The 21,664-nt window shown below is 36.2% G+C and overlaps 1 protein-coding gene across 1 annotated transcript; it reads right to left on the bottom strand.

Annotated features, from left to right (window-relative positions):
* Positions 1 to 5,536: 5,536 nt before the first annotated feature.
* Positions 5,537 to 11,835, bottom strand: LOC115963858 (monoacylglycerol lipase-like). The gene is made up of 7 exons (XM_031083074.1): positions 10,888 to 11,835; positions 9,473 to 9,511; positions 9,310 to 9,380; positions 6,864 to 6,928; positions 6,581 to 6,670; positions 6,333 to 6,425; positions 5,537 to 6,166 (listed from the first exon to the last, which is right to left on the bottom strand). The coding sequence occupies exons 1-7, from the start codon at positions 11,487 to 11,489 to the stop codon at positions 5,765 to 5,767; spliced, it is 1,362 nt and encodes a 453-aa protein (XP_030938934.1). The 5' UTR covers positions 11,490 to 11,835; the 3' UTR covers positions 5,537 to 5,764.
* Positions 11,836 to 21,664: the final 9,829 nt, after the last annotated feature.

Raw genomic sequence — 21,664 nt, 5'->3', positions numbered from 1 at the left:
CGCAACTATGCGTAACCTTTGACGGCCCTTAAAATAATCCTTATATATGTTTAGGGTTGTGAGAAAAGAAAGCCCAAACATATACCCACGAATTGGATGAAAAACATCTCTGAAAAATTGAGTTTCATAAACCTCGATAGATAGCCATCTATCGAGCTAGCTGTCGAGCCACAAGCTTCAGCAGCTTTTAAACCTCGATAGATGCTAGCTGCCGAGCTTTAAAAACTAGCACTTCATTACCTGATTCTTGGACGGACTTGCATGTTTTTAACACTTGAACTTGAAACCTTGTTTCTTGAAGCATTAAACACATCCTAGATCTACCAAATTACAAGTAAAGTGCATTTTGCCAAAAAATTAGCCAATTACATAAAATGTTGTATCTTCCTAACATTGAATCACATATGCCCTAACAAGTTTTATAACCTTACTTTTGTTAAATTTAGTCCAAATTTCAAATTTATTCAATTTAATTCTTCCATTTTTTTTCCAGTTAAAATTGAGCTATCATTGACTCTCAAAATGACTTTAGTTATGTTCATGTTAATTAAAAAAATATGAAAACTTTATAAAAGCATATTTATTATAAAAAAAAAAAAAAAAAAAAAACAATTGCAATCCTTTAACTGTTTTACTTTTCATTTATCAACTATTGAAGAAGCTATTTCAAGCATGACTTTGGGTGGCATTAGAAGGATCATAATGCTACATAAACTGGGATATCCAGACAATGATTTTAACAAGAGTGGCCCAAGACCAATAACATTTCTATGATATTCGAGTATTTCACTATTTTGTTGATACCTTGTATTGAACATGTGTGAGCCCTATTGATACTCAAATTTTCACACATCTTTGGGCCAACAAGTGAGGCCCAAAACCTGATAAAATATATCCTAGAGGCTAGAGAAACAAGAGTCAGCACTTGGGTCTTGTGTCCAAATCAAAGTCACTAATAAGAGAGAATACCTTACAATGAGGTAATAAATAAGGCCCAAGGATGACCCAACCTCCCTTGAATAGAGAAACAAACTAAAAATGGTCCCTAGAACCTTCTTGGACACTACCATAAGGAGATGAGCAAAGAAAGAAGGAAAGCTACAAAACGAGAAAGAGATCGCTCAAGGAAGGATTCCCAAGGTTCAGGTTATACAACTAAGAAACCTAAGGGTATATCGAGGAATGGCATGGGTCATCCACATCCCAGACATGCAGAAAGAGCAAGGCTTGTTGCCTTTGAAACTCGAGAGATGTGGTTTGGTGGAAGGGAGAAAGATCCTAATATTTGTGCTCTATCGTGACCCCTTTAGAAATGACTTTGCTAAGAGCATCACTATCTGAAAATTGTATCCTATCTTATTTTACTATCTCAAAAAACTACTTTATCAATTATACCATACAATTTTACAATACTCCAGCATCACAACTTTTATTTTATAATACAACACATTAAAATAATATAAATTATACAATAATATATATATATATATATATATATATTTATATATATCGCTCCCTTCTCTCTCATTTTTGTCCTTGCCTCTATCCCTCTCTTAACAACCAAACAACCCAATCACCACCACAACACCACCATGCCCACCACACCACCATTGCCCACTGCCCACCAAAATCCCACTAGAACCAAAACTCCATTTTACAACACTCCTAACATCCCTCTGCCCCTAGCACCAGCCACAACAATTTTTTTTTTTTAAAAAAAAAAACATAGCCACCATGCCACCCATCAAGAAACCCACCAATCTCCACCGAGAAACTCACCAATCTCCACAATCCAAACCCACCAATCTCCACCGATCCAAACCCACGCCACCACCTGACCCATGATACACCAATCCACCATCCAAACCCATCACCTGACCCACAACTCCAAATCCACCACCTGACCCACGCCCCACACAGCTCAATGATCCAAACACAACCCACCATGATCTCTGATCTTCGTTGATCCACGTTGATCCAAAATCCAAAATCCACGCCGATCGCCATGCCATGATCACGAACCCAACCCAGCTCCAATGCAAGCTTTGAATGAGAAAGAGAGATGTGAGATGAGAGAAAGAGTGAGGACGGAGGAGGAAGGAGCTCTGTGAGAGAGAAAGTAAATGAGAAACACTAAAACAGAACTGAGAGTGAGAGAAAGCAAAAGTGAAAAAGTGAAAAAGAATAAAATAATACTTTTTGGTTTTACAATTGAGCTACAGTGCAATTCTACATTTAGAATCGCACTGTAGTACAATTGCAAATTTTACAAGTCCGGGTATCGTGGGGGGTTTTGGGCTTTTATGCTAAATTGAACCAACATATGGCATATGTCATTACCAATGTGAATGCTCTAAGGAAAGCATCTATGCTAAAAGGGTGAAGATCGGTGGGCATCACAAGGTGCATGCCTAGGAGAAACCAATTTGCACTCAAAGTATTTATAGCTTTTCACTATTTAATGCTTAGGATACTTTCTTTATTTATTTTATTTTTTTTTATTATTTTTTTTTTATCTGAGATAGAAATCTATTCTACCCTATGGGTGTGTGGGTGGGTAAACTCCCTTTTGAAAACTTGAACCCCAACCCTTGTCCCTTCACTCCACAATAACTAATACTTGCGGAGCAATTATTATGCCAAAAGTGTGTGGTTGTAATGCTTTGGAGACCTATTAGACTTATTTTGTTGCGAACTAAAACTCATCCTAAAATAAACAAACCTCCCATTTAGGGATAAAATCGAAATTACCTTTGCCATTTGGATTACCCAAAAAGAATAATTAAAAAAAAAAGGGGGATTGGTTGAGTAAAAAACAAATCAAGGCATTATCCTAAACCTCAAGGATGTTTATTGTATTACCCTATACTTCATGAAAAAAGACACAATAACGTGGTTATCTCATTTACTAGCATTTGAGCATGCGCTCACGTGCATGCTCAGAAGCTCCTCTATTTTTTTGGGTGAATGTTAATAATTTGCATTTATTATAATTTAGAAATATTTTTTTAATTTTTCAAACAAATAAAAAGGATAAATTTTAGAGATAAATAATAACTGTAATTTCTTTTTTGAACATGAAGGGAAAAAAAAAATCCTAAATTTTAGGAGTTCTCTTTCTGAATTCAAAATGAAATTTGTTATTTGATATTTATGACTCTATTTCTAAATGAAATTACTTTTCATTAATGAGGGTATTTTTGAACTACATGAAAGTCCAATTGAAAGAAGGGAATCCTCTTATATATAATATAGATTAGAAATTTTTTAAAAAATTTTCAAACAAATAAAAAGGATAAACTTTAGAGATAAACAATAACTGTAATTTCTTTTTTGAACATAAAGGGAAAAAAAATCCTAAATTTTAGGAGTTCTTTTTTTGAATTCAAAATGAAGTTTTCTATTTGACATTTATGACTCTATTTCTAAATAAAATTACATTTCATTAATGAGAGTATTTTTGAACCACATAAAAGTCTAGTTGAAAAAGGGGAATCCTCTTATATATAATATAGATAAGGGCATAGATTAATTATTACAAATGAGTTTTAAATCGATCCTCCCTTTAAAACTCAATTTATTAGTAATTTATATAGTTAATTTTTAACAATCACAATTTCTATAGCTATAAATTGTAGGAAATTATGGAGCCTTCTTAGGGAATTCGGGAAAAGTAGGGAATGGAGGGCTAACTTAAGATCACATGGGAGTTTGGGTGAAGGGTATTACTCATTGTATAGGATTCACTACTAGTGTCATGGCGGAATTTTGGGCCCTAAGGGATGGGCTTCTAATGGCATCCTAAATGGAAATTCCTCTCTTAGAAGTTGAATTTGATGCTAAAGTTGTTGTTGAACTGGTCCTCTCTAATTCGACATCTAATAGAGCATATTCTTCCCTTTTAAATAATTGCAAGTTCCTTCTCAACAAGTTCTAGCAAGTCAAAGTGACCCATGTCTTTCGGGAAGCGAATAGATGTGCTAGCTAAAAGGAGTTGCCTGCAATAGGAGGATTTTGTTGTTTTAAATATTGCCCCCCTCCCCTGATATTTCATCTTTTGTAACTTCAGATGCTAATGCTTTGTACTCTTTATGGCGCTATGCCATGACTATACCTACTTTGGCTAGCTAGTTTTTATTAATGCAAATATTTTTAACCAAAAAAAATGGTAGGAAATTCTCAAAAAAAGTATATAGACATTAAAAATATAATAACTAATTAATCTTTTAGTTAATAATTTTAATATCTAACCATGCTTTATGTTTCGTTGTCTATAAAGATTATTTATAATGCAAATCAATAATTACAATTCATACCAAAAAAGAAAAAAAAGATAAGCCCTTTTGTAGTGGTACTTTAAGTTAAGTAATGTGTTTGAGTTTAGTGAGAAAATATAATTAAGTGTGTATTTAACAGTTAGTTTGTTTCTCAAAAAAAAAATATATATAAAAAAAAAAAAAAAAAAAAAAAAAAAAAAAAAACTGCAAATGGTGCAAGATAACGCCTAGTATCGACGTATTGCTAATTCATCCATTACTATTCTACCTTGTTTAATTTGCAGTGAAACCTTGTTTCTCGAACTAGACAACCTCAATTTTTATTTTTATTTTTATTTTTATTTTTTATAAGAAGATAGATAACCTCAATTTAAAATGACAAAAATCTCAACCTAATATTATTGAGATTTTTCCCCATATATGTTACTATCCACATTCATTTTGTGATTGTCTTCTCTCTTGTCCTATCAACTGAGTATGTGTTTGGATTCGAATTATAAGTAGCTGCGTTTGCGTTTTCTGACTTTTTTTTTTTTTTTTTTTTTTGTTCCAGCCGCACTATTTGACCAAGTCAATCGTGAACAGTGCATCCATACACTGTTCATGGACCTACAAATTCCACTTTTCAATAACTTTTTCATTAAAAATGAGTCTCATGACACTATTCACATATTTAAAAATTATTTTGCTACAGTATTTTCAGTTTCAGTTTTCAATTTCAGCAAAAATAAGCTCAATCCAAATGGACCCTGAGTTCTTCTATAATCTCTCTCTCTCTCTCTCTCTCTCTCTCTCTCTGTATATATATATATATATATATATTTTTGGGGTGTGCTTACAACTTACAATTGAGAAAATTAGGATTTGAATTTTGGAACCTACGTTATCCTGAAGGAGAAAATAGGACAGTGATATTAATTAAAGCAAAGGGTTCTTGGTTACCCAGACCTGTATTTGCTTAATTGAGTTACAAGTTCTACACCTGAAAAATCTAGCCAAACTTTCAATCAAGCTGGAGCCTAACAGCAAGGAGAAGTATGCAATTATTTGGATGAGCTGAAGCGTATACATACCATTGCATGAGTTGCATCACTATCAATTGGTCCACCAAAAAAGAGTTCAATAAATTTTAAAAAAAAGGCCCTACATTCATAACATTTTCACAACAAATCATAGGTGATTAGTTGTTATTAGTTCTAATTTGAACCTACCACTGAAATTACTTTTCTACCCCACCAATAATAACCTGTAACAACCTGTTGCATAAAATTTGTTGTTAACATATCATTTCTCATTGTGAAATGCTCCAAATAAGCAACCAATCCTTATCTCCCTAAAGAAAATGAGAAAATATTTGTTTTGAGGAAATTTAAATCCCGAAATTTCGATGAAATAAGTGTTGGGTTTTCCAACATAAGAAATACAATTCCTTGCTTCCCTTTGGCTAACTTATCAATTTTCTTTCTCATATTGTGCATTAGCTAACATCATACTCTACAATTCAACCATTCAATTATGTCCTTCATAATAGCTTCACGTTCTGGTTCAAAGAGGAGATCATGTAAGAACCCATCAAACAATTTGATGGTTTTGTCAGTTGAGGAGGCTTCTGCATACAGTTTCTGAGAAGCTTCAGGGTCAGTTACAGTATCAGCAGTGCCATGGAGAACAAAAAAGGGAACTCTCAATTTTCTTAGATTCTGCTGCAAGTAGGATGTGATTCGGAGAATTTCATAGCCCGTCCTTACCCTGATGGATCCGGTATACACTAGTGGATCTGAATATTTGGCTATTAGTGCCTCTGGGTCCCGAGAAACTGGTGTGCCCTTCTTATTTGCAGCACTAATTTGGTATCTTGGCAACAAAAATGAGAAAATTGGAGCCAGTACCTGCAATGGGAACATGAGAAGATGAAGGATGACTCCACTGGCACATTTATTTGCCACTTCAATGGTGTGTATTTTGATAGGAAAATGGCACTGAATATAAATTTCTTAAGTCATTAGCATTTCCAAATTAGATATAAGAGAGATCTCACTAAAAGGATATTCTCACCACAAAAATTGGATGGGATGCTTGAACTCCAACTGCAGGTGATGTTAGTACTGCACCAACTACACGGGCTTCAACCTTTGGGTCAAGCATTGCCTAAAATTATTCACATAAAACAATGAAAACCATGCATAAACTTGAGGTCCTTTAGGTCAGTAAAAATTGGGACTATAGTATATTATCATAATATGTGGAGATATCAAAAGTCAATCACAGTATTGCAAAAATTGCATCTTTCAACCAAACCTTACCTTCAGGACAATTGCTGCACCAGTTGAGTGTCCAAAACAGAAGCACGGAAGTCCAGGATTCTCAGCTAAAATCTTCTCAAGAAATGATTTCTGACAAAATAACAAGATAAATGCACAGAGTTAAACTAAAACGATCTTTGTTTTTTTGGGCTAGCAATATAATCAACCAATGCCCCTATTCATCCCATAATATGCCTTGATGATAGATTTGGCCACCAGCAATTTGTGGTGATTATTTGATTAGAGTATCATCAGCCCCTTGTAAATGAACCTCAAACCATACCATATCATTAACAGCATCATCAAGAGAATGAACATATGCATGCAACCCATCACTTCCACCATGACCTATATGAAAATAAATAAACAAACGGATAAGAAAAATTTAGTAATAAAAAATTACTGAAGTAGAAAATAAAGCACCATGTAGCAGGGACGGCAAAAGTGAGCCATGCCCCCAAATTTTCTGGTTTAAGATATTTTAGATCCGTTCCTGCTGACAGCTCAAGTAGGTCTGGGGTCAAATTAGCAAAGCTATCACAGATCCTAAATAAAGTATTAGTATCAAAAACCATTAAATGAAAGCAATTATTTAGGTCATCACAAGAAGATATAAAAATGTATACTCTAAGTTTAGAAAGCTAACAGCACAAAATATAAATAAAAACAAAACAAAGGAGTAGAAAACCATTATCTTATATTATATTTGGCAGCGTATATTACAAGGCATTTAGCAAAAGATAATTTTGCCATTTAGCTTATATAACAAGGTTAGAAATTGAGTAAAACCCAGTTTAACAAACAGCACCTAGAGAATGTATCAAGCATAATGTCTTTAGATTGTCTCATGTTCACATGCTCACTGATCTAAGTTTGGTTTAAACAATGTTTGATGTTCTCCTAAATGTTGATTCAAAAAAAGCATAGCGTTCCATTCAAAATTTTATTGATTCAAAACACTTGCACCAATCAGAAGAAAGGAGAACTTTGAAAACAAATTTTGAATATAATTTTCTGTTTCTTCGGCTCCTATAAAACAGGGAGAAGGCTCCATGTAGTTTTCAGCCTTTGGCTTAATTTCCAAAACCCCTCCTTTTACCAATGTCAAACATAGCAGGTAGACACAAACATGCAGATAATAAGCTTACTTATTAAGAGGAGCTTTCACATGTTTTTGGCACCAATGGGCAACCCAAATGAACTACTCAATCCCTGCAACATCCAAATATAGATGCATTGTTGAAGAATGGTGATCTCTAGACTATAAAACAGTAATTAAGTGGGGGAAAAGTATGACCTTTGTTTGAAAGATCAGCTCTTGGGAACAAGAATTAAGTGCAAGGTTATATGTAAAACTTGTTGAGAAAAAAATGATCACCATTTCTTTGTAGTGTGTAGATTCTACCATAGACACTGAAAGATGAAAGTAAACTCAGGTATGAATCTAAAACATATAAATTGGAGTGAGGGGTATTGATGGATTAGATATATGATGTTGAGAGATTACGGGACCAAACAGGAGAGACCAGAGTATTAAAAAAGGGGGGGGGGGGGGGTTTGTGGTAGGTGGCTTCTTTAAATCTTCCCTGGGTATTGGGTAAAGTAACAATAGCAACTAAAAAGTAGAAACTCTGTTGAAATAACTGCATGGGTTCTCTTCTATCACCCCACATCATATTTTACTTTCGGTCTCTCTTGGTTTTATGGCATTCCACAGTACCAGCATAAAAGAATTACCACTATAATAGAGATTGTATTAAGCATGGAGCATAAATAAAATTATGATGCTTGTGCTAGCATCGCACACATGTGTAAACCAATGACTTCATTGTCCACCAATACAGTAATTAGCATTTTTGCTAGTCACAAACTTCTTCAACAACAACAAAAAAATCAAAATCAAAATAAAAAACCACTAAGATGTTGCTTAAGAATCATTAATTAGTGCTCCAAATTATAGTCTAAGCATAAATTGTAATTAAACTAGAACAGACGAGTTAATTAAAGAGCATAATAAGTACATCACTCTAAAATTGTATACCACCATTCCCGGAGAGAGAGAGAGAGAGAGCAAACAAACATAAAAGCTAAAGGAGAATTACATAACATCTAAATCCTTTCTCATTCACTTTTGAGCTTGTGCAGCTCATCTATTTGTGTGTTGGAATGATAGGGTTTAAACACTGCTTTCCTTTTCCATTTACTCTGAGGTGCCTGTCACTTGCTATGAATCAGAATTACAGATTTATGCCTCTCAGAGGCAGGTATCAGATTAATGAAACTCTTAGTATTTTCACATGCAGGTATGGATTAAAATTACAAATGCATGCCTCAGATAGGTATCAGAGTAATAAGACTCTAAAAATTTTGCATATTTCAACGGAATTTCAACTTATCCAAACTTCCCCTACTTTAAATTTTTAACATTAACTTTATGTTTTTAACAAATTCAATAATGCATTATTGCAAACCTTGGAAATTTTCATTTTAAGAGCCTTTGAATACACATGGAATGTGTGTGTAGAGGATAGTTAATAGAAATACCCAATAAACTATAAACACCATAACTCAAGAGTTAAAAATAAGATTGAAATAAACTGGACCAATGATTTATTATCAATGGCCAAGAACGGTACTTAGCATCTTCAAGCACACACATACAGATAATCTTGGCTTATATAGGGGGAGAAACTCAATGGTGAGCATGAAAAGATGGTTCTTAGACTTACCAATCCAATCCATTCCATAGACCTTGTAGCCATTGGCATTTAGCTGCTTTGCAAAATCATTGTATCTGCCACTGTTGTCAATAATAGAAAATTCTTGAGAAATAGATCAAGCAAATAGTCCATGAAGATAATTTCTATACAGGCATGAGCATAAATCACAGACCTGTGCTCGTTCAGGCCATGCATAATAAGAACCAATCCCCTGCACAAAATAGATAGCAATCAGCGCTTTTATTCCTTATAAAAGTTGAAAACAAACATGAAACTGCAGAAGTTAAGAACACGAAATCAAGGGGAATACTGCACAAACTTAGCACGGAATTGTATATTGTAACCAACAGAAAAAGTCTACTGGATTTAGTTAACAATAAATAAATAAATATGAAAAAAATACTTTCGTATAGGAAAATCCCATATGAAAATGGGTTACAAAAACTGATGTAAGCCTGTTGTGTCCACCTAGGATAAATCTCCAAAGCAGTTCACCATGACTGTTAATTGGCTACTTGGTGTTATTGTACATTGATGACACACATTAGTGTAAGAAGTGACAAGTAGACTGATCTTACAATTTTGGGCCCCATGACTTGTAAAACTTGCCAATTATGTCAACTTTCAAGTCCAAAGTAACAAAAGACAATCCTGAATCATCTGATCTCCACAACTTCTCATCACATAAATTTTAGCATTGCATTTCAATCCTCTCTGTCAATAATATGCAATGATACGCTAATATGTTTATGAACACAAACAAGTTTTCTAAAAGATGCTGTGGTACCACCGTATTTTCTGAGCAAAACGAGAGCATTAAACAATAGTCTCTTTCAATAAGGCCTCTTATTGGTATGAGTACTAACATTACTGTTTAAATGCTTTCAATCCCACATGAATTGTTATTCTCACTGACCATTTAATTCCACTTTTTGTGTGTGTGTATTAAGTTGTGGGGGGGGGTGGTGGTGAAGAGAGCAACCCCATAGAGTTCATATCCAGTGGCAAGTAGTTTAGACAAAGGCCTTAAAACTAGATACCAATTTGTCAGAGATTAAATCTCTATCACAGCACAAAATCTAACATATCAGTAACTGTAATTCCAACTGTCAAGAATTAAACCATGTTAATGGTCAACAAATCTCTGGATATCTATAGGCAGATCTGAACTCATCAACAAGCCAAGAAAATACATGATGTTTATAAATTTCATAACGCTCTTATACAAGGACAAAGTTTGGCTAACCTTACTCTTCAACTTCCTCTGAGAAGCTAAACATGTGTGCAATGCAATTCACAAGTATTGGTTGGGTTAAGTGTGGTTAAATGAGACCATCGCGCACCTTTGACATTGACGTGATGGTTATTCCATAAGTATAAAATTAGGATTCTAAGTCTTCAAAATGGAGATTTATACATATATATATATATATATATATAGATTAGACTTGAGTCATGTGCAAACAAGCGCGCATGTCAGTTTCTTAAAAGGATGTTGAAGCCTAAGCAGTGGTAACAGATAAAAATAAAAAATAAATATAAAAAAAGAAAAGAAAAGTAATAGTAAAGGTAAAAGTGATAGATTACCGAATGCTGTTGCTGTTATTGGGGGTCCAGGACCGAGTGAAAATGGTATCACCTCTAGGCGTGAGGAAGAGGGAGTAGTCTCTTACAACTTCCTCATTCAACCCATCATCATCATCTTGTGCCACTCTCCTCATAGCCAGTGCTCTTCTCACTGCCACTTCTTGCTCCACCACCACCGACCCACTCTTCCTCCACGTCACCATCTTCACTGGGACCATCACCTTCTTCTGGCTCTGGCTCTGGCTCTGGCTCCCACCTTCCTCATCCTTCCGCTTCCGTCGACGAAATGGGACCAGAAGGAGTATCACCAACGCGTTCATCACCATCACCAAGCTCCTCCACACGCGCACCGAGAACAGTGCCCTCACGCGCCCGCTCGCTCCTGACGTCAGCATGGTCGTCGTATGAGTATCAACGGTGGTGATCGCCATTTGCTTTATCGTCTTCCTGGTTTTCAAAACTGACGAACACAAACACTTGGGTGGTTCCAATAATTTTCTCCTTCTGACATGTAATTCTGGAGTTTTGGCTTTGGCTACAACTACCAGAATTATTGAAGTTTCTATAGGGATTACAATAGGTGTACTCGTGTAACAGATCATAAAACCTATAGAATATGCCGATCAGACAAAAACAAATTTAAGGAGGAAGAAGGAAAAAAAAAAAAAAAAAAAAAAAACTTTCTTGTTTCTATTTCAACTAATAACGTTTGTGCTAAATTTAGTTGACCAGCCAAAGTTAGAGCAAAGGCTGAAATTAAGCTACCATCAAAACACAAGATGGGTTTCCAAATTAACAATTATTGCTATTTGCTATTTGCTTTGTTTGTGTGGTGTCTAATCTTTTGTGTCTGAAGTCTGAAATATGAATGAGGCGTGAGGTGTGAATGTTAAGGATTGGGAATTTGTGTTTGAAGGAACATATGCGGCGAAGGTGCAAAAGGCGTCACGGCTAACGCCACGTCAAAATTGTCCCTGCTTTTCATGTCTTACCGGGTAGTCACTGAACGACACGTGTCACTCAAAATTATTATTTAATATATTGATTGAAATGAGTTGCGAAAAAGGCAAAAGAAAAAGTCAGCGTACAACACCGACTCAAGAAGATGCGGTGGGGCTTCGACTTGGACGGACCAGTAGTGCGTGACTTTGGGGATTGGGAGTTTGGGACGTGGGACTTGTTGGAGTTGTTCTTCTGATTAGATTCAGGAAGAGCCAGTTGGAACAAGAAATAATCTGGTTGAGATTTGGCCATTTGGATTTGGGCCCGGTATTTTCGTATCTGCTGATTATTATTATTATTATTATTTTAAATAAAAAGATGCTACCACATATTTTTTTCACACTTACTTTGCCACAATTATCCTAGATAAGATGCTATGATTAATTTTCTGTCACTATTAAATAAACTTTTTTTTTTATCACTTACAATTTGTCATGTAAGAGCATCATTATCCAGCCTTCTAAAAGTCATAATATGCTATATTTTAGTATCAAAACACAAAAAACATGCATTACTAGGTTTTGTAATTGTAAATTTTTTTTACAATCTTACTATAGTACCATCCTATATCTAAGATGGCACTGTAACAGAATTGTATAATTTTAAATTATATTTTATTCTCTCTCTCTCTCTCTCTCTCTCTCTCTCTCACATATGTCTTTGTCTTCCTTCTCTTCTCTCTCACTCTTGTTCTTGTTTTGTTCTTTCCTTTCCTCAAACCCAAAACCCCCTTTTCTCAAATCTGAAACCTCGTGTGATGGTGGTACTAGCAGAGGTAGGCGTGGGTGTGGGTTGTAATTAATGGCAGCAGTGTGGGTCTGAGTCGATGGTTTTGGGGTGGTCTGTGATGGTGGGGTTGATCTAGGTTTGTGGCGTGCGAGATCGGCATTTGGATCCTATCTCTTCCCCCTCTCTCTTCTATGTCTTCTCTCTTTATTTGTTTTTGTGTGCCTCATGGTGTTAGTGGTAGGGGCTGTGATGGTGGGTTTCGGTCCCAATGTGGTGGTGGGTTTTTAAGCGAGTGGTTGTAGTGGGTTTTGTTGGTGGTGGTGGTTGTGGGTTTTATGGTTTTTGTTCCTGGTGGTAGGGGTAGGTTTTTTTCGCGGTGATAATGGTGGGTTTTGTTGGCGAAGGTGGTGCAGTGAGTTGTGTTTGGATTGGATGGTTAGGTTTTTTATTTATTTATTTATGGTGCTAGTGTTCTTTCAAACATAGAGATGGTGAGGAAGAGAGAACACAAAAATGGGTTTCGGGTTTGTTTGCTTGTAGGAAGAGGGAGAAAGAGAGGAAAAGGAAGAGAAAGAGAAATAGTAAAAAAAGAATATTAAAAAAATGGAAAAAAAATAGAGTTTGGGATGTTGGGTATGTTGTAAAATAGTATGTTGTAATAGATAAGAGAAATGCTATGTTCACAACATTTTCATAACAAATCCTAAGTGGCGGGTGTTATTGGTTGTTATGGATGGGCAAAAAATTAATTTAAGTTGTAGATTCAAATTAGAACCAATAACAACTTACCACCTATGATTTGTTGTGAAAATATTGTGGACGTAACATAAACAACCGAATTTAGATTGGGGGATGAGGAAGACATAACATAAACAATGAGCAACCATAGAGAGCCAACTTTGCAGCATTTTCTTCACCAAGTAGAGGATCAAAGGAAGGCATTAGTTTTGAATATGCAAAGATAACTTCTTCTTTATCATTTCTACACACTACTGCACAAGTGGATCTATTTGGCCGAGAATAGCCTTAGCAACATCAAAATTTACTTTAAACCATCCTAGTTATGGATGAGTCCAAGATGTAGAAATAGTAATCTTTAAAGTATCAGGTGAGACTCCTTCAAAGATAGCTTGATTCCTACACCACCAAATTATGTCAAACATTATTGCACAAAATGTAATACCTATGGATGACTGAGAGCAAATGTTAAAAAGGTAACTTTTCTCCTTAACCAACTAATCAGGGGGAAAAAGAGAGTCATTTTTAGGTTTTTATACAGTCAACTTTTTAATTTTTGCTCACAACACAAGAATTTCAAAAAATAACATGGACTATGTTGTGTAGAAAGGAGATAGGGTGTTCCCCTGAAGGACTCCTCATCTACAATTTCCAAGACATTAAATGGTTAGAGTAAATTTTATTAACTTTATTAATAAAAAGTACATAATTAAATACTTCCCTTTCTAATTGCCTCATAATGTGGTTTCTTGTCATCATATTTTATTACAATTACAACAAATAGCTGCGAAAAATATAAAATTTCTTGCCATTTCCTTCATGAGTTTTAACTTTTCTTCTGATTGAATCAAAAATCTAACATGGTCAATTATAAAATTGAATCAAACATTGAAGAATATAATAGATCATTGGAGATTTATCCAGATAATATTTGCTGTTGGCATTCAATAAATAGATGTTCAAGCATTATTTCTTCCAACCTCACAAAGGATGTATATATTTTTTTTTCTTCTATGTTGATTCTTCTTATCATCAATTGTTAGGATTAGTGCCCTAAAATCCTATTGTATGCTATGTATGACATTATGTTCTATGTAATAAACTTGTTTTATTATTATCTAAAATAATGGTAGCATGAATATTTGGACATTATCATATAGTCTTTGAGATGCATGGTATATGATTTAGTCACAGAAGATATAAATCACAAGTTCTTTGTAAACTCAAAATCTTAGTTTGTAGTCGGTGATGAAATTGGGCGTTTCTTCTGCGAATACTATAACATGTCGATTAAGATGATTTGTCTTGATCATGGAAGTGAAGACTTCTAGTTGATATGTTAATATATTTTAAGTGTGTCCATTTTGTTGGCTTTATTCCGTGTCAAATTTGCTTGTAATTCAGCATTTAGAAGCCCTATATTTAAGTGAGAATTATGTAAGGGTAGTGTGTGAGAGAGTGTGAAAAAAAACTCAAGAGTGTGCACTCAACAAGGCCTCGCGACTGGCTTGTGGCTGGTAAGTCCCCAAAGCTGGCACACGTGTGAAGCATGTAAAGGAGTTGAAGAGTCAGTCGCCAGACCACTTTGTTTGGGAAAAACCGACTTTTCACATTCCAAACACACACCACTATAAATACCCTTTATACCCGCGTATTGTAGAGAGCTTCTAGAGAGAATTTTGAGAGAGAAACTCTAGAGAAAAACAAGATTGACTCATCCACAATCTTCATCCTTTGATTCTCCAAATTCCTCTACTCTCACCTTCTCCATTGTTACATTCTTAAGAGGTACATTTAGCCAAATCTTTTTCTCACCATACCCATATCTGTGAAAAGGTTATTTGGTGCATAGGAAGTAGTTAGGAAGGGACCAATTGATATTGGTTGATGCTATGGGCTATAGCGGAATCCGGTAAGCTAGAGAAGATAGAGGTTCGGCGTAATCTCGTTGGAGTAGGAAGCTTGAAGGGCTTAGGTACACTGGGTAGATTAGACTTAAAGGGTCTTCTACTGTTCATGTATCCTAACTTCATTCTCTAGTGGATTATTGACCGCTTGGAGGGTGGCGGAGAGGTTTTACGCCGAGGACTTCAGTTTCCTCTTTGATAACACATTGCTGTGTTGTCTTTGTATTTGCATCTCTCTTCCCTTAATCTTTGCCATTTAATTTCTGCTGTGGTTGTGATTTTATTTAGTTTAGATTGTTTTATCAATTCTGTTTTAGCTTATTTTTATATTTCGCACATACATTGTTTGATAATAAGCTTGAATTGGTAATTTATAATTTGGGGGTCTAAACGTTCAAGGTGTTTTACACACTATTTGAACATTCAAAGTGTATAAGACATGTTGAACTGGATCGTTGTGAGATTTATTATTCTCTTAATAATTGTCAAATGAATAATAAATCTCATGACTTTCATTTACTTAAACTCTCAATCCTGAGGGAATAGTGAACTCGATCATGAAATTAGGTTGTTTTAATATATCAGGAGTGAGATCTAAACAAACAGTCAAAACCTCAATATTTTAGGCAATCACACATAATGTTGAAGGAACACATAGTCTCAAAATGGAATTCATGGTCTCTTTATAGAGATATAAAATATTCCCTTGAGATAAGTTTTATAGGTTTGGTTGTTTAGAGTGTTAGGCCTAACTACTTTAGTAAAGAGTTACTAAAGTTTATATTTTGTGAAATTAGATTTCATAAAATATATATGAATAACTTAAAGGATTAATCCAGGTACTCAAGGATCAAGAGGTAGTAATTTTCAAAGTGACAGTTACATATTATGACTTTGTATTATTACAAATATTTTCATGAAGGGGTTAAATGTTTAATAAAGTCTTTAGATATAATTTATTAATAAGGCCTAGAGTGCAATTATATTTATATAGTGATATTAAATATAATTAATGGTAACTTTGAGCTTGTCAAGAGTTGACAAATAAGTCCAAAGGCCATTAGAGCTAGAGCTTTATTTGTCCCTTTTGGTCTCACTCCAAGCCACACACTAAAGTCCAATTAGGATGGCCCAAAAGGCTAACCCAATTAGATAATCAATTATTTATTCAATAAGAGTTATTAAATAAAGTAACTGCCTAAGTGCAGGAATATACGTATAATTAAAAAAGAGAAAGATTTAGAGTTGTTTTTAAAGACATTTGGTTATTCTCTAAAACAAATACATATAGAACTGATTGAAAGACCACACATCTTGGGCATATTGTGGAATTAGAGTGAAGATTGAAAGTCTTCCCAAGTTCAATCTTCATTTGTTTTGAATTTCGCTGCACCAAGGTACGCCTTCTTATTATTTGTTTCTAAAATTCAGATGTTGCATGTTATCTCACATGAATGAAGTAGATTCGTTTATATTCCACTTCATGTTTTTGTATGAGATACAAAATTGTATTTTTCATGTGTTTTCCCAACATCAGTAACATAGTTGGGATAGTTTACCATGCGAACCTTATAAAAGCATTAGCATTGGGAGTTGTAAAACTCCCAATTTGCTATTTTATAGCCTCAAACCCAAAAAACCATGCTCCATCCAAAAGTGCATACCTAAAAAAATTTTGCTGCTCAAGCTACAATAACATCTTAAAAGTAAGATGTTACTGTAGCAACTTCCTATATCTTTTAATCATTCTTTATTGTCTCTCTCTTCTCCCTTCTTCCCTTTTCCCTGACTTACTCCATCTCATAGTCTCTCTCTCTCTCTCTCTCTCTCTCTCTCTCTCTCTCTCTCTCTCTCTCTCTCTCTCTTGTTCCACTTCTCATCCCTTGCCATTGGCGAAGGACATTTTGCATGGAGATCGAAGTAGGTCGTTTGTAGTTTGGCATGGGTTGTTCTGTTAGGATCAGTTAAGGTTGTGGTTGGTGGTGTGGTCATCTCATTGAGATTGGTTGAGGTTGTGGCTAGTTGCTAGGCTTTGGTCCAATGGTGGGTTGTGGTTTGGGGGTTGTGGGTTGTTAGGTTTTGTGTGTTGTGGGTTGTGGTGCAGTGGTGTTGGTGTAGGTTGTGCTATAGTGGCAGTGTTGGTCTAGCAGTGGTGGCGTGGGTCTTTGAGATTAGTTTATTAGTGTTGGTTGGTTGTGGCTTTTGTGGGTGTGGATGCAAGGGGACGTTTTTAGGAGTCGCCACCTAGTTTTTGCAATGGCCTACGAACCATATATAAAGTGTCATTTTGAGGAAAAACCTTTTGATCTTACTACCAGAGATACAGGTTCGGAGTTAAGGTACGGTCTTGAGAAGGTGTTAGACACCCAAACCCGCCCAACCTTAGGGTTGGCTTCTCATCATTGTGTCTTATGTTTTAACTCTATTAAAGGCACACTCAATACTTGTATCTAACTCACACACACACTAGCATACATCTAGCAATTAACATGGCATCAAACATCCATAAACATACATCTATCATACTTATCAACCAAAGCCTACCGTACATCTAATCATGCATAGCAAACAACCTATCATTCATCTCATCATGGAATCAAAGCATTCATCACCTTACAAACCCTAATCATGCATCTAAGCATGCTTCATCATAAACTCTATCATCATATCCAAGGTTGAAACATGTGAATCATTAAATCAAGAGTAGAAACAAAGCCAATCAAAACATGTCATCATCCAAGGCATCAAGATCACAACTATCATTAAACCTAAGCAAGATCACATCACAAATGCATGTTCAATACAAATGCATGACTTACCTTTTACTTACCTTGCAGCAACTCAGTACCTATAGCATCATGCATGGGCATGTGAATGCATGTTCATAGCATCAAAACAACAAAACACTAGATAAACCCTAATTCTAACATGTGATAGCAAACAAGCAAACAAACATGTGAAACAGAGGTTTTGAAATCATGAAAATACAGGAAATAGGCTATACAAAAGCATACATGTGAAAGTAGAAGCAAAAAAAAAAAAAATAAAGAAAAATTAGGGTTTCTGGGCAAGTTCATACGCATAATCAAGCCTGTGCGCGCAAGCAAGATTATGCGTGCGCAGGTTTTTGCCCAGAAACCCTAGAAACACAGCAGAACTTAAAACACTAAAAATCTAACACCCTAACATGCATTTTAAACATACAAAAACGTAAACCTAAGCTAGATAAACATATTAAAGCATATTATAAAAAAAAAATAAAGCAAACAGAAGGATTAAAGAGCAAAAAAGAAAAGAAAAGAAAGGTTTAAAACTTTGTTGAGGTCTAAAAAATCACAACACCAAGACCCAAAGAAATAATGCAATGGGCCATGGAAAAAGCGAATCTGAAAAAAGATTGAGCTTACCACAAGGGAAAAGGATGATAAGCCCAAAATCCCACATTGGACAGGCCTTAGAACTCATAAAATAAAGGGAAGAAAGAGAGAAGGCCCAGCCTACCTAGACTAGAGAATTGGAGAGAGTCCAGTGGGAAGAACTAAGGCAAGATCTCAGAGGCTGTCAAAGGTTTGGGATCCCCGGGACGCGTAAGACGGGATTAAGACAGCTCAAGGGGAATACCAAAAAGGCACAAGAAATGAAGGGTAGATATGTCCTTCTCAAGCGACTACTAGTGTAGCAAGAAAGTTGAAAGCTTAGGATAGCCATTCATGAGCCTTTGTACCTCGGGGAACCCATAATGAGGAGTTATAAAGGGAAGTAGCAGGAAAAACCTTCAACCCAGCAAGAATGGATTCTGCCCACTTGGGAAAAATGACAAAGAGAGAGAACGACCAAAAGTTGAGTCTGAAAGGGTGAGAAGCTTGGAAAAACGAGATATCAAGAACTGCCCTCTAAGCACACCCTGGAATGGAAAGTTAGCCATGAGCTTTCAAAGAAACAACACCAAAATGAGGAAATTATGAGAAATAGGAAAAACCATCAACCCAGCAGGAATGGATTCTGCCCACTTGGGAAAAATGACAAAGAGAGAGAACGACCAAAAGTTGAGTCTGAAAGGGTGAGAAGCTTGGAAAAACGAGATATCAAAAACTGCCCCCTAAGCACACCCTAGAATGGAAAGTCAGCCATGGGCTTTCAAAGAAACAACGCCAAAAGGAGGAAATTATGAGGAATAGGGAAAGAATCAGTCTTCTGAGTGATAGGCACATAACGGGCTCTGGTACCCAGGGGAGCAAAGGAGGGGATTCAATAGGACCCTGGGCCCTTGGAATGACACTATAAAAAGGGAAGGCAACCAACATCGAAAGCCAGGAGGGATCATAACGGAATCATAGAAGAAAACTCGGTTAGAACTCAGAAAAGTAGAAAAGGAGAAAGAGACATTTCTCGGTATTCCAGACAGCCACTATAGAACATACTTGGATTCAAAGGGGCCCAAACTTTGCAAGTCTTAAAGGCTTGAATAGTCATCTATGTTTATAAGTTTTGAGCTTATTTGGACCTTATAACATGTCTTAGTGAGCATTTTGTAATTTGTAATTGAGAAAAGACAACGAAATATTTAATATTGACTTGAGGATCCTTAACATTTATTCGTGTCCTCTGTTATTACATTTGCTGCCTTCTTTTTTACTTTTTGCTTGCTATTCCAATATATTCTTGCTTGCTAGCATGTATTTCTTGTAGGATCCCTGCTTTGTGCATCACTTGGTTTGTAAACAGCCATTTAGCTATGGCGAACCAAGCCCAGTCCCTTCAAACCACAATAACCGAGCCCAGGGTCCTTGCTTCAATTTGGGCCTGGATTTTGTCGAAAAAAGGACCCTCACATTTTGATGACTCCACTGGGGACTAGATAAAGGAGAGGAAAGAAGCAGTCCCTTCGTAGAGCATGACTCCAAGGTAAAGGAATAACAAAGGAACTAATGTGCCACCTGGGGCCTCTGAGCCCATGGGAGAAAATGAAGTGGCCTCCAGGCAGCAGAATGAGGTGCCTCTAGCAGAATAGGAAGTTGTATCAGGCCAAAGACGTGCAAGACAAGAGCTAGACCTTGTGGCTCGAATGGTAGAAATGTTGAAAGATTTACAGCAAGAAATTCACCTTCTCAAAGAAGGCAGGACACAGGAAATCAGGGACAATGTCCCCCTTATGGTCAACCAGGACAGAGCCCAACCGGAGGGTGGGTCAGTAGTAGGAGGGGGTGGCAACCCCCGGTATCTGATGCTGGCAGATGTTAATGCTCTTTTGGAGTAAGAAATGGAAATACTCTCAGGGATCCCCAAGCAATTTTCCTGGAATCCCCCATTCCCACCAGAACTACTTGGCAAGCCATATCCCAAAGGATATGAACCCCCGAAATTCCATCCTTTTGATGGAAGAAATGAAAGTGTTGTATGAGTAGATTTATTCACACTATAGGCCCCTACGCAGGAGACAGAGAACTGTGCCTAAGGGAGTTTGCTAAGTACATAGTGGACAAAGCATATACTTGGTACACCACGCTGAGACCTGGGTCCATTAAGACTTGGGACAAAATGATGGAGAGGTTCTGTACAAAGTATTACCCCAGTGAGGACAAGGTCACTTTCCAAAGCCTTCAGATGGTAAGACAAAGGCTTGGAGAAGATCCTGTCCAATTCATCAAAAGATTTGAAGATATTTCTCTAGACTGTTATGGAGACCATGAAGAAAAGGAACTCGTGGAGACCTACATCTTCAACATGCTCTTTGATTATAGGCTCAACCTAAAAAATTTATGCATCACTCAGTTTGCTGACCTATTACAAAGAACTAGAAGGACAACACATACTATAAGTACAAAGAGGGTGCCAATACCCCAGGCCATGATAGCATCAGCGGGAGAAAAAAGGAAGAGGCTCGATAGGAAAGTGTTCAAGGAACCACCAGTAATCCCATGTACTGCAGAGGAATTGAACCATGTCCTAGACAAATGGATTGGGGATGGAATTTGATAGTTTTTAGACCTCTTAAAAAGACAATTGGATTAACCTAGGTAATTAGCCAAGTTGTTACTTAGTCCAATTTAATAAATCTAGGTGATCACAATCACAACAATCATATCATGCATAGCAGCGGAAAGATAAATAACATAAAGATATGATTACCCAGGAAACCAAACCGGTAAAAACCTGAGGAGGATTTAACCTAGCTATCCTCAAGGTAAACCTGAATCCACTATCATGAAAGAATTGAAGTTCATACAATAAGACTTACAAGGCCCCACGCTCGACTTCTTATTGCTACCCACCAGTAGAACTTACTGGCACGACTACGTGCAAGCTCCGAATTCATGGACTCCTTCTTTCTTGGATTCTCTAGCAAGTACAAGCACATCCGCTTGTGTTTCTTTAAGCTCTTTAGTGCAGCAACTGAACGA

The sequence above is a fragment of the Quercus lobata genome, chromosome 10, assembly GCF_001633185.2.
Source record: "Quercus lobata isolate SW786 chromosome 10, ValleyOak3.0 Primary Assembly, whole genome shotgun sequence".
Lineage (NCBI taxonomy): Eukaryota > Viridiplantae > Streptophyta > Magnoliopsida > Fagales > Fagaceae > Quercus > Quercus lobata.
The sequence above is the reverse complement of the archived record's forward strand: the minus strand, read 5'-3'. Positions and strand labels throughout refer to the sequence as shown.

What these genes read in the sequence shown, in the direction of transcription:
- LOC115963858 (XM_031083074.1), bottom strand. Translation starts at nt 11,489, where the DNA reads ATGATCTGTTACACGAGTACACCTATTGTAATCCCTATAGAAACTTCA. An exon ending in AATAACAGCAACAGCATTCG is followed by an intron (nt 9,512 to 10,887) that starts GTAATCTATCAC and finishes TATTTTGTGCAG; the next exon opens with GGGATTGGTTCTTATTATGC. An exon ending in GTGCAGCAATTGTCCTGAAG is followed by an intron (nt 6,426 to 6,580) that starts GTAAGGTTTGGT and finishes GAATAATTTTAG; the next exon opens with GCAATGCTTGACCCAAAGGT.